Genomic DNA, 13,944 nt, shown 5'->3' with positions numbered 1-13,944 from the left:
GATTGAACCAGGGAGAAGCTTAGATGCTTCCTGGAACTTCCAGAAAACAAACAAGTTCGTCGTTGATAGAGGAACAGATCGTGGTCGAAACAATAGATCACACCAGGATAAAGAGGCGTTGAGGTCTCAGGATCTTTCTTACTCCAAATTGTTGGAGTACAACTTCAACATCAGTACAGTGGAATTGGTGACATCCATGAGAAACATTAAAAAGGCGCGGTTCCGGAGATATATGAGATCTGATTCAAGCCAGAGGGATCTCAACTTATGGTGCGAGTACCACGGGACGAATGTCCACCGAACAGGGGACTTCCTACATCTCTGGGAAGAAGTGGCAACACCATTGAAGAATGGTCACCTCCGAGAATTCTTAAGAGATCGAGCTAAGAACAATTATGGCCATAACAGAGATAAAGTGAAACCCTCTAAAGAAAGAGAAAGACCCGCATGCCAAACGATCAATATGATCTTCGGGGGGAACGATATTAACAGGGTCACCTTTTGAGCAGCGAAGAAGACGAAAGTATCAATATGTTACTCTAAAAGACTCTGGGAAGACGATATTACTTTCACGGAGGAAGACGCAGACGGATTATTATTACCACACAATGACACACTAGTAATTTCTTTAAATGTGTTAGATTTTAAAATTGAACGTGTTCTAGTGGATCCAGGAAGTTCGGCTAATATCACAAAATGGAGAGTATTGGAGCAAGCTAAACTCACCGGAAGCATTATTCCGGCAACAAATCTCCTCGCTAGATTCAACCTTGTGAGCTGACGACCCGGGGAGAGATTCTACTGCTCACGAACGCTGAAGTAGTAATGAAAACAACTCTCTTAGAAGTGGTAAATGGTGACATGGGATACAACATTATCCTGGGAAGGCCGTGGTTACTCGAGAGGAAAGCTGTACCTTGAACATATCACCAATTGCTGAAGTTTCTGATACCCGAAGGAATCAAACAGATAAGAGGAGATCACCTGGAAGCAAGAGAGATGAATGCAACTCAATTTCCAGTAGCAAAGGGAAGGAATGTGCGACATAGCAATTGCAGGAGCCAACACTTACTCCCGAGCTAGAAGGAGTCAGCCGAGAAGTAGAGTCATCAGAACAATATCAGGTGCCGAGATATTTCCATATTCCAGAAGAGACAGGCGCAATGAAGTCCACGATAAAAGAATTGGAGCAAGTTGCATTGTTCGAGGAATTCCTAGAAAGAAACTTCCATCTGGGTATAAGACTGCACCTGGAGCTCAGGTCTGGTTTATTGAATTCCTTAAATTTAATACTAATTGTTTTGCATGGTCGCACGATGATGTGATACGTATCCCGAAGGAAATAGCCGTGCACAAGCTGATTTTGGACCCCAACATACCTCTGGTAAGGAAGAAGAAACACCATATTGCTTAGGCCAGGAATAATTCGTCAAAGAAGAGGTAACTCGCTTGCTTAAAATCGGTTTGGTCCGAGAGGTAAGATATTCGGACTGTCTAGCCATTGTAGTAGTAGTTCCTAAGAAGAACAATAAATTTCGCATGTGTGTAGACTATAAAGACCTTAATAAGTCATGACCGAAAGACTCGTTCCCACTGCCAAATATCGATCAAATGATTAATGTCATGGCCGGGCACGAGTTGATGAGTTTCATCGATGCTTATTCCAGGTCAACCAAATGAAGATGAACCCGTAAGATCAGAAAAAAACTTCGTTTCTAACAAATTTCAGTACATATTGTTACAATGTAATGCCCTTCGGGTTGAGAAACACCGGAGCCACTTATTAATGGCTCATAAATAAGATGTTTGAAAAACATATAGGAAAGACTATGAAAGTTTATATTGACAATATGCTCGTTAAGTCTTTGAATATAGGAGACCATCTTAAGTATTTGCAAGAAACATTCGACATCCTGAGGAAGCATAACATGAAACTTAACCCCGAGAAGTGCGCGTTCGGGGTCAGTTCTGGTACGCTCCTAGGATTTCTGGTCTCACAAAGGGGAATTGAGGTAAACCCTGACAAAATCAAGGCCATAGAAGATATCCATGATCAATTGTCGAATGTAAAAGAAGTCTGAAGACTCATAAGAAGATTAACATCTTTAAGCAGGTTCATTTCCCGGTCATCGAAAAAATGTCATCTCTTCTTCAAACTGCTCAAAAAGAAAAATGATTTTGAATGGACACCAGAGTTCCTGCAAGCTCTGAGAGATCTGAAGTGGTACCTATCAAGCCTTCCATTACATTCAAAACCAAAAGAAGGCAAAACATTGTTAATCTACCTCACAGTTTCAGAAGTTGCGATAAGTGCAGTTTTAGTCTAGGAGAATGAAGGTACACAATTTCTGATTTATTACTTTAGCAAAATTTTAACAGGAGTAGAAACTCACTACCCACATTTGGAAAAACTAGCCTTAGCTCTCATAGTCGCTGCTCGGAAGCTGAGGCCTTACTTCCAATGCCACCCGATAGCTGTGGTGACTACTTTCCTTTTGTAGAACATCCTCCATAAACCTGAGATCTCGGGTAGGTTAGCCAAATGGGCCATCGAAATGAGTGAATTTGACATAGAATATAAACCAATGACTACAATTAAATCACAAATCTTGGCTAACTTAGTGGTCGATTTCAGTCTGGGACTACTATCTCTAGCAACCAAAGAGTCAATAATTGTGTCAGAATCAACACCAGGGGTTTGGACCTTATTTACATACAGAGCTTCCAACATTAAAGGGTCTGGACTTGGAATAGTCTTAATCACGTCTTCAGGGGATACCGTAAGGCAAGCCATCAAAATGATTCATTTAACTAACAATGAAACAAGGCATGAAGCTTTGATTGAGGCTCGAATTTGCACGGAGACTTGATACGAGGTTATCGAAATCAAATGTGATTCAGAGTTAGTGTAAATCAAGTCTACGAGATCTTTGATACCAAAAAAGAAACATATGTGACAATACATAGTAAAGGTCCACGCTCTTATGGCACAATTTCGGGAGTGGTAAATTACTCATATTCCGAGGGAGGACAATGAAAAAGCAGATGAACTAGCAAACCTTTGGTCATCAATGGTAATGAAGTGATCATAATTCGGGACGGTAGTACAATTGATAAACTCAGCCCTGAATACGAATGGTTACTATGAGGTAAATTCGACTAGTGTGGTCTCGGACAGGAGAAATGAAATAATTAACTATCTCGAGCACGGGAAGTTGCCCGAATACTCCCAAAGCATCACGAGCGTTACACACCAAAGTTGCGTGCTATAGCATTAAAAGTGGACAATTGTATAGAAAATCCTTTCAAGCCCTGCTGGCCCGGTGCTTAGGAGCATCAGAAGCTAACTATGTCATGAGAGAGGTCCACGAAGGGATATACATCAATCACTCGGGTGCATACTCCTGGGTGTTGAGGTTGGTATGGGAAGGATATTATTGGCCTCACATGGAACAAGACGCCAAAGATTTTGTACGAAAATGCGATAAGTGCCAATGCTACACGCTGCTAGTACACCAACCACTAGAACCCTTACATTCGGTTCTATCCCCATGGTTGTTCATGAAATAGGGGATGAGCATCGTCGGACCGATGCCACCGGCTCCCGGAAAGGTAAGGTTCCTTTTATTTTGACTCACTAATTTTCTAAATGGGTAGAAACAGGTCCTTCCCAGAAGATCGGAGAACGCGAAGTGGTCGATTTCCTGTGGGAAAATATAATCTGTAGATTCCAAATACCAAAAGAAATAGCATGCGACAATGAGCCTTAAATTATCGATGCAAAAGTTACAAAATTCCTCGAAGATTTGAAGATAAAGAGGATTACATCTTCTCCTTATCATCCAAGCACAAACGGTCAAGCAGAGTCAACAAACAAAGTAATTATTCAAAACCTCAAGAAAAGGTTGGAAGTAGCAAAGGGCAAATGGCCCGAAGAATTGTCCGGAGTTCTATGGGCTTACCGAACAACGGCCAAATCAAGCACAAGAGAAACTCCTTTTTCCCTTGTATACGGTGATGAAGCCCTAATCCCGGTGGAAGTGGGTGAACCCACTTTGAGATATTTTCAGGCAGATGAAGAATCAAACAACAAAGTGATGTAAATCAACTTAGAATTGCTCGAGGAATGCAGGGACTTGGCACATGTAAGAATGGCGGCTCAAAAGAAGAGAATGGAACGATATTATAATCGAAGAGTCAATCTCTATTATTCAAAGAAGGAGACTTTGTCCTAAGGAAAGTAACTTAAAATATCTGGGAGCTCAACGCGGGCAAGTTAGGTCTAACATGGGAAGGTTATCACTGGGAAAGGTTTATACGAGCTGGAGAACCAAAATGGAGTAACGTTGCCCAGCAATTGGAATATGGCACACCTCAAAAGATATTATTGCTGATGAACACTATCCGATCGGAAAGTATGTGCTGTACTTTTTTCCCCTTCGTTCAGTTTTTGTCCCAATTGGGTTTTTCTGACAAGGTTTTTAACGAGGCAGTAACAGAAGCATACTACGAAGACAACAACAATAAGACCTTTAATAGCAAGGCAAACAATAAAGCTTACACTTGGGGACAATTAGATAATCTTTAGTTCGATAGCAAATTCTCATTGGGAAGTTAAGTTTACAACCAAACAAAGGTTACCCGACCGTTCACGAGTGCAAACCACTAGAGGATTGTTAGATATTCCTTTGCTCGATAGCATAAATTTCTAAGGGGAAGTAAATTGTGTTACCAAGTTGAGGATTTTCTAGCAATTCATTAGTGGAATCTTCGAAGATACAAGACTTCATGTATTCCAATTCGCACTCTTCGCATTCGAACCCTTAGGGGGGGATAATATGAGAATACGGCAACAACGACTGCCACGTCAACCGGGAAAAAAAATCCGGAAACACAATGTGTCATCGGGGTCGGGGACTACGCAGCCAGCCCCGCAGAAACAATTTGTACATAATAGCAACAAGTAATGACAATTTCTTTTCAGCATAACAAATGCTTATATATTTTTTGTAAATAGAAGGAATAAAATGAAATGCATTTATTTTTATCTTGTTTCTTGTCTGAACTATGAATTAACTTTTTCATTTGAAAGCTAAACAAGTACTTCAATATTAGTGTCGTAATGAACAGGAGACATCCTCTTCAAGAGCATTGTACTCTCTTATAAAAACACTCACGATTAAAGGGTTGGCTCCGGAAGAGTCTACGCTCAGAATCAAAAATATCATCGGGTAAAAATACTCCCGACGCCGCATATGAAAAGGATACAAAAAGCAAACTTGCGCAAATACTTATAAAAACCCTCACGTAAAAAAGGTTAATACTCAGAACCAAAGTGTAATGAACTGACTTGTTATTTTAAGAATTTACGGCCCGTTTAGTGATTTAAGGTCTAGAAAAGCTTCGTAATGTGTATCATGACCCACAGGTGTGGTTGAGTTTAATTTACGGAAGATTCAGAATTTAATTAAAAGAACAATTTTTATTTAGAAGCTTAAATGGAAAGAGTTGACCGGAGAGTTAACTCTTTAGTAAGCGACACCGGAATGGAATCTTGATGGTGTCAATAGCTTCGTATGATGATTTCGGACTTATACGTATGTTCAGATTTGGATTTGGAAGTCCGTAAGATAATTCGACGCATTTTGGCGAAAGTTAGAAAATAGAATTTTTTTGAAAAGTCCTACCGAAGGTTGAATTTTTGATAACGAGGTCGGATTTTGATTCAGGAAATTTGAATAGCTCAATTACGTCATTTATGACTCGTGTGCAAAATTTGAAGTCATTCCGAATTGATTTGATACGTTTCGGCGCACAATATAGAAGTTGGAAGATTTAAAAACTCATAATTCGATTCAATACGTGATTCATAATTTCGGCATTGTTTGATGTAGTTTGAAGCCTCGACAAAGTTCGTATTGTATTTTGGGACATGTTGGTATAATTGGTAAAGGTCCCGAGGGCCTCGGGTGGATTCCGGAAGGTTAGCGGATTGTTTGGAAATTTTTGTGAATGCTGGTTTTTGGCAGCCGCTGGTGTCATCGCATCTGTGATGTAATTGACTACAGATGCGCCATCGCAGAGGCGAGGTTGATGTCACAGAAGCGAAATGAACAAGTATGGACAGTGGTTACAGGTGCAAAAAAATTCCCCGTACCTACATGATTGCAGATGCGGTACATGGAGCGCAAATGCGAGAAGCTTCGCAGATGCGCAATTGGTCATCGCTTCTGCGATTGCGCAGAAGCGAAGAGAACTCCGCAGGTGCGAGGACCTCTGGTCAGTGGACTTCCGCAGAAGCGAGTTTTGGCTCGCAAAAGCGGCTCCGTAGAAGAAGTGTTTATATAATTATTGAGAATTTGGATTAATGAAAGTGTTGCTCTATGCTGAGTAATTTCTATCTCTGTTGATTGTTTTTGAGGTTTTATACACATTGTGTGGAGCCTTCGGCTATTTTTTGTGAAATTAATTGATTTGGTTGTATCTTTGGAATTGGTTATGGCCATTGGGCAAATGTGATATGAATTGATTTTGTTATGTTGCCGTGATAATTTTTCGTGTACTTGTTATTTTGAGGATATAAGGGTGGCATTCCAATGTTGATATTATGTGAGTATAAGGATGGAATTTTACTGTTGTCAAGAAGACAATGAGGATTTAATTAAAATGTAAAGAAAACAGAAGAATTAAATCAAAGCAAAACGACAATGGGGTTAGAATAGTAAATTTGCAAATCAGAACAATCTGTCATATATTTAATGATTTAGTAGAGGCGGGGTGCATTTACATGTATATAATGTAATACTTTCAGATTGATCATGCAATATATGATGAGTTTGGCGTATGCGTCTGGTTCGGGTAATTTTTTACGCCACTAAACAAGGTGTGTCCGCTTTTGAAGTGAGATCTTTGCCAGATATTTCGTAAAAAGATTGGCCAATTTAGCAAATGTGGGACATGTGGTTCCAAAGTGTCCACATTTATTTTCGGCAACTATTGCTGCGTTTGCCTGAAAGAGAAAGAAAAGGAGAGCGACTCAGTCACTCCCACCATTTCTTTTATTTCTTCTGTTCGTTTTTATAATGTTACATATATACTAAGTAATATATTGTGTGCCTTTTAACGTCCCTTACTCATGCAAGTTCCAGTAATTCTATCCACCTTTTTTGGCCCCACGTTACCCACTTTTTATTCTCCTTCTCATGTATTTGTTGATCTGATCTTCTTCTAAGATTCCCATATGTTGCTCTTCTCTTCCCTTTTTCTTGATTTTCCACTCTCATTTTCCTTAGAGAGCATATGTTTTTATTTTCTAAGCATTTCAAATGGAAAATTTGCTCATCCTGTTTTCTTTTCTCTTTCTTGAATCAAGATTGGATTTTGGCATTTAAAACCGTTCTTGAATTGTAACTTCATGTTATCTTGCTCATTGCTACTGATTTCCAGTCAAAAGATTGATTCTTTTGAGGTGGGCTGATTGTTTGTGGCATTTGGGTTTTGTAGTGGTGAGCATTCTTGGACCTGTAGAAAGGGTCTTATGAATAATGAAATGGTATAACTCTGGAATAAATACTGAAATTTTGTGCAAGTGTGGTATTTCAGCAGTATCTAATCCAAGTATACATACTCCTTCGCCACGACAGTTGTGTCTTAGGCCTTAAGGATGAAGTTAGGAAAAGAAGAAGAGAAGCGTATGGATCCATTGTTTCCTAGATTACATATAAATGATGCAGATAAAGGAGGTCCAAGAGCACCTCCTAGGAACAAAATGGCTCTTTGTGAACATTCGTCTGTTACCTTATCGCCTCAAAGGTTCACCTCTACTTCTGCTCCTGCTCCTGCTCCTGGATCAATGTCAATGCTGCCTCTCCTGCCTAATAGCAGCAACTCTATTCCTGCACCATCTTCTAGTCTTGTAAGTCCTGAGTTTTGTGTACGCCTATTTTACTTGGAGAATAGAGGAACTTCCAAGTGTTTCCGTTTGAGTTTCAATCAGGGAGAACAGTTTGTTATTTGGTAGACTTTACATCCCTTTTAGGAAGTCAAAGGTCAGATTTTTGATACTGTGATATATCATTTTAATAGTAGAAGTCCAGTCAATTGCATTCTATTTAAATGTGTCAAACAACAAAAACAACAACCTAGTATAATCCCACAAGTGGGGTCTGGAGAGGGTAGTGTGTACGCAGACCTTACCTCTACCTTGTAAAGGTAGAGAGGCTATTTCCGATAGACCCACGGCTTAAGAAAGCAACCAACTATTTAAATGTGTCGAACAAAGTAGAAAATTGATGAGTTGAAAACAGTATATGCAATCATATGGTCTTAGAAAAGGAGGTAAACTAGGTATAGATATAAGTGTAGTATAAGCATTTACTGAAATCTTTTATGCGATTCAGTCACGAGTTTCTTCATCATCCAAAACCTTTGGATCTTGATCTACTTAAATTCCTTTGTTTAGGTATTGCTTGTCTTGTTTCAGATTGAGTTAGTTTGTTTATCCCCTTTATTACCAACTCATGGTAATCAGGAAATAGTACTTTTGCTTAATAGATTATGCCTTGTCTTTCCTTAAATGGGAAATTTTTGGTTGCTTTTGACTCATTATGACTGAATCACACAAGCTCTTGAAAAACTGTAGGTTGGTTGCAACAAAAAGAGTTTGTTTTCTCTATCCCACAATTCATCCGAGTCTCCTCATTTTATTGATATACTTCATCCGTATTCTTCTGGAGGAGCAAACTTTACAATGGGACGTCCTGATGTACGACCACTGAAGCCGCTAAATCCTCAAGTTTCAAGTCTTAAAGGGAATTTGCCTAGTACATCTCAATGTAATCTTCTTCAGCCACACAGTTTATCATACTCAAATAGTAATCCTTCTGCCAAAAGGTTTGGAAGGGAAAGTGATTTTTGTGGTCCAAAGTTGGCTGCATCAGGGAAACCTCTAAATAATGGTAATATACCTAAAAGTGCAGAGAAAGAAAAACTGGTTATATCAAGCTACAAACCTTCTTTGACAGGCGGTATGCAACTAAAGTTCCGGGAGCATAGTATAAATCAAGCTGGAGATCTAGCTCAGTGCCAAAAAAGAGAGCTTTGTGCTAAACTACCAGCTCCTCATCTGTCAACTAGAGACAAGTCAGTGGTGCATAGAGCTTCAAGTCTAGTACATACTGAGCTAAATATCAAATCATTTGTATCAAGTACTCCGGAAAATAGATGTGGTCAGGTAGTTGATTTGAATAGGTGTAGTGATTCTAATTCTGAATCTGATGAAGACTGTTGGGATCTGCACAAAAGGAAGGCGGCAGCAGATGTTACATATTCGAAGCATGAAGATGACACAACAAAGAGATGTGCTTCCATAATGGAAGGTCCGTCGTGTTCCTTTATACCTCGTGAAGAGAACCATCGTAGTCCAAAGCGAGTTAAATCCTCTTCTGACTGTCCTGAAGGCCACATTAGTGGGACTCCAGAAGTAGGAGATACAGACAGAAGTGAAGGAATCTCAGAAACTTGTTCCTTGAACTCTAGATTAGTAGAAAAAGTGTGTCCAGATAATGTCATAGCATTGATAGGTCAAGAACTATTCTGGAAAGCAAGAAGAACCATTGTACAGTAAGTCTCTTTAACTAGTCCTTTTTTATGTCTAACCAACTCATTGTGACAGTATAATTGAAATTATTGGCTTGATTCAGGGGTTAGTCAAATATGTGCTGATTCTAATTTGTCGACTTTCAGCCTGTGTCATGCACATATAATATCATATCTTTTTCTATTCGGAAACTATGACCTCTTTCAATATTTTTTTCTGTGATGTACCATTTAACTTGCATTTTCACTATTTTTCAGCCAGCAGCGAATCTTTGCAATACAACTATTTGAGCTGCACAGGCTAACAAAGGTGCGTTCGACTTCTATCAGTTAGATTGCCATTTTCTTTTGTTTTTTTGAAGAGACAAAGCGCTCAATAGTCATATGAAGGGTGGTTAATTTAGTCTTTCATTTTCGATGCCCGACCTGTATGCTTTAATCGAAGGGCAGAAAAATCTTCTAAAGTCTACTGGAAGTTTTTTAATAGAAGGACCAATTGCAACAAAATCAATAATTAGAAGGGGGTTGAGGAGGTTTTTGGTGTGCTGTTTAAATTTTGTAAGAATATTACTTATTTTACAATCTTTACAGGTTCAGAAATTGATAGCCAGATCACCAGATATATTGTTCAAAGGCAACTTCTATCTCCACCAACCTTCTATCAAATTTTCTTCTTTGAAAAAATTACCATGTGATAATGTTCTTGAACCTCCTGCATTGGCTGTTGAACCAAAAGTTTCTCCAAAACTGAACAATTCTGAGCATCCAGCAGATAATAATGCTTATGAAAAGCTGCTTCCCCTCCACAAAGATAATGACAAAAAGCTTATACCACAGCACTCGTCTCAAAAACCAAATGTAGGGACACCAACATCCAGATCTTTTGTATCTGATCCAAAATTACCACCTCGGTGCTTCCAACCGCCTCCTGGATATCAGTGGTTAGTTCCAATAAGATCTCCTTCTGAAGGACTTGTTTATAAACCTTATACAGGACCTTCTCCACCACCCCCCGGGTTCATGGCGCCAGTTTATGGTGGTTGCAGGCCCGTGACCCTATCTCCTATAAGTGGAGACTTTTCGAATGTGCCTTATAGTGTACCGACTTCTCATAAGCAAGGTGTTGGGATTTTTCCTGGTACTGCAATACTTGATCAGTCCTGCATTCAACCTTATCCCATGCCTGTGATAAAACCATCTGCTTCAAGTTCAGCTGTTGAGAAAATGAATCCATTTCCTGGAATCAGGTCAAGTGAGAGGGAAAATAGCCCATCTATGCATGATGTTAACGTGGTCAGGCCTCATAAAAAATCATGCAATGTTTCATGCCAGAAGAGCTCGGGTATGTCAGAATGTGATGGGACTTTTCAGGCGGATAGAGGGAGTGACATGCAAGGAAGTAGTGCAAGTAGTCCTTCTGAGAGAGTGCAAAGGGATGCACTCTCTCTTTTTCCTATCACACCAACTGCAAACTGTTTAGATCAACCAGTTAAAGATAACAATACGGAGCAGCGAATTCAAGTGATCAAGGTTGTGCCTCATAACCCAAAGTCAGCATCTGAATCTGCAGCTCGGATTTTTAGGTCTATACAAGAAGAAAGGAAATTGAATTCTTAGTATCCCAAACCTTACAGCTTGATCTTGTAAGAAAGCCCTTTCTTGTTGTACTTTTTCCATTTTTCTAAATTTCCTTCATTTTTTATTTTCCCTCTTTGATAAAAGGTTCTTTACTGTAAATATATTCAATGCAAAGTAAAAAAGCAACACAGGTTCATTCTTTTTCTACAAATTCTTCCTTCTCTTAATTTTCTCTTCCCATGATCCTGCTCCGTCATACTTTTCTGACTCTTGTACATTGACTGTAAACTTTCTTGATGTGTAGGATGACAGTAAAGATACAAGAGAATGTACAGTATTAGAAATGTTTTCTTACTTAAAAAACTTATCTATTTCTTTGAAATGAAATTGGGGTGGGAGTCAGTGGAGGAAGGACATGTTCTTATGTTTCAGCAGAATCATACAATTAGAGCATCTAAACAGTGACAGATGACAAAATGTTAACTTATGCTAGTATGGTAGATAAGTACAGCCTAGAACCAATAGGATGAGTAAGAACTGAAGATATCCAAATCAGATTATTTTCTTGATAACATCCAAGTCAAATAATAAATACTAGGATTTCATATAATGTGATTACAACATCATCATGTTCAAGAATATCGTATATCTTTAGTATATGTCAATCATGTGTTATCAGGCCTTTGGTGTTCTGAAGCTGCCAATAACTGCAATCTTGTGGTAGAAAGTTTGTTTCATCACAGATTCATATCAGAAGCCCAGATACTTGGACGAGCGTTCTAATAAAGGTTCCAATGTACTAGGAGAAAATTTTCTGGCAAAAAGGGAACAAAGTGAAGTCGTCTGGTTATTATAGACACACGTTCCGCCTTCCACAATTTTCTTGAGAAACTGATCTGTGATATCAGCCTTTCCAAATGTAGCAGGATGAGCACCACCTCTAGACCAGTCTACTAAAGTGAGACTCCTATTTGCCAGGAGATGAGGAGATTGAATGTGCAACATTGTTGGGAAATAGTGCTCATCAACATAACATGATGGTTTGCAAAACTGTTCAAATTTTGGGTAGTATACGTGATCTTTAACAATGTCAATAGCCAGTTTCCTGTTAACTTCAAACCACTGGGATCCTTTACGCCATTCAGTGATGATAACCTCAGGCGACATGTTCTTATTATAACGCCCTCTTCCAACAGGTCCATGATCATCAAATACACTTATAAAGCTGTGCCTGGATTCTGATATGTAGCGATAGACAACACTGAAGTTATGGAGAGGAATGCACGACTCAGATAGGAGGACGAACCATTCATTGGAAATATCAAGCAATGCATTAGCAAGAAGCCGTCTTTCAGCATCACACACGCTCATTTTTCCCCACTCTGCCACCTATGTGAAATGGAAAGCCACACAATTATGACAGAAATACATATTGGTACTACAATACACTCGCCTCATCAGTTCTACTTCTCATATATCAACGTTTTTAAAAGAAAATTAAAGCTACTCACACAACTAAATCCTACAAAACACGGAACAAGGATCAATAATTGTGCATAATTTTGAACAATTAGAATTTAAAGGATGGTGCTGACATTACCTGACTAGGAATTTGCCTGCGATGAAACACTGAAGAAGGCGCGAAATCAGATTTATATGATGGCAAGGTATGAATGTAGATTGAATAAAGCTCTTCATTCCCTTTAAAGAATCTCTCCCACAATGGCGCCAAAGGTAGAGGTCCTCGAGTCAAGAACATGAACGCGATTTTAGGCGTTCTTTTAAAAGGGCAATTTTTAATTTGAGGAACAAATGAAGCTCTCCAGAGAAGCTGTCTATCGTTCATGTTATGCTGTAAATTTGATGGAGGTCTAATCCAACTCTCTAAACTATTTGGTTCTTGAAAACATGATGACTGTATTCTTGTTTGTATCACAGGAAGTAATACATTCTGCACTTCTACAAATCTAAGCATACACATACTTAAAATTGAAAAAGCAATTCCTAGACCCAAAAATAACAGGAGAAACTGAAGTATTTTTAACGGTAAAGGCTTGTTCTGAGTTGTTACTAAAGTATTAGAGTCTTTGCCTTCCTCTAAACTCCCCATATTCCCAACTCGACTTTCAACAATACCAACTTACACAAAACAAAGTGGCAACATTTTTAACAAGATTTGGAAGAAAAATGCAATACTATTAAAGAGAATGGTAGGGTGAATTTTCTTTAAGAAATTTACTTAAAAAGCAAAGCTTTTCAGATTTAATTTCTTCAACTTATGGAATGAAGGTAAATAGTGATAAACCAACCAATTCAGGCAAAGAATTTCAACAGAGATCATGAAAATCCATATAGGCAGAGGTGGAGCTGTCCCTTACCATAAACAGACTCTAGAGACATGAAGTTGCTATTAAAAAAACGAACTAAAAAGGAAAAAAAACTAAAATACCAAGATTTGGCTGTTGTTTTTGGGCTTAATAAATGAGAGAATGAGAGTGGTTAAAGGAAACAATTACAAAAAAAAAATATATGAAGAGACTAATTAAGACGTTTGGGTTTGAAGAACAAAACTGATTCTTGTTTTCACACCTTCGCTAAATCTGGAAACAAAGATTTCATGATATAAAAATTTATTGAAATCTTTCCCACTTCCCAATGTTGATGCTCTGTTCTAATAGGTATTTATGTGGTTTGCTTTTCTGTATGCAAAACTGAATGGAGCCGTCTAATGTAAGAGAAAGACACGTCCAATAGTTTGGAAGAAAGAAT

At 38.7% G+C, this 13,944-nt stretch overlaps 2 protein-coding genes across 2 annotated transcripts; one reads left to right on the top strand and one right to left on the bottom strand.

Moving 5' to 3' along the window:
- The first annotated feature begins 7,102 nt into the window (after positions 1–7,102).
- On the top strand, positions 7,103–11,386 carry LOC104116133 (ELF3-like protein 2). Its single transcript, XM_009626931.4, has 4 exons — positions 7,103–7,915; positions 8,642–9,621; positions 9,856–9,907; positions 10,189–11,386. The coding sequence occupies exons 1-4, from the start codon at positions 7,664–7,666 to the stop codon at positions 11,212–11,214; spliced, it is 2,310 nt and encodes a 769-aa protein (XP_009625226.1). The 5' UTR covers positions 7,103–7,663; the 3' UTR covers positions 11,215–11,386.
- A 333-nt stretch (positions 11,387–11,719) lies between these two features.
- Positions 11,720–13,944, bottom strand: LOC104116132 (glycosyltransferase BC10-like). Its single transcript, XM_009626930.4, has 2 exons — positions 12,776–13,944; positions 11,720–12,564 (listed from the first exon to the last, which is right to left on the bottom strand). The coding sequence occupies exons 1-2, from the start codon at positions 13,283–13,285 to the stop codon at positions 11,926–11,928; spliced, it is 1,149 nt and encodes a 382-aa protein (XP_009625225.1). The 5' UTR covers positions 13,286–13,944; the 3' UTR covers positions 11,720–11,925.

This window comes from Nicotiana tomentosiformis, chromosome 6 (assembly GCF_000390325.3).
Source record: "Nicotiana tomentosiformis chromosome 6, ASM39032v3, whole genome shotgun sequence".
Lineage (NCBI taxonomy): Eukaryota > Viridiplantae > Streptophyta > Magnoliopsida > Solanales > Solanaceae > Nicotiana > Nicotiana tomentosiformis.
This window is presented reverse-complemented; position numbering and strand designations above follow the sequence as displayed.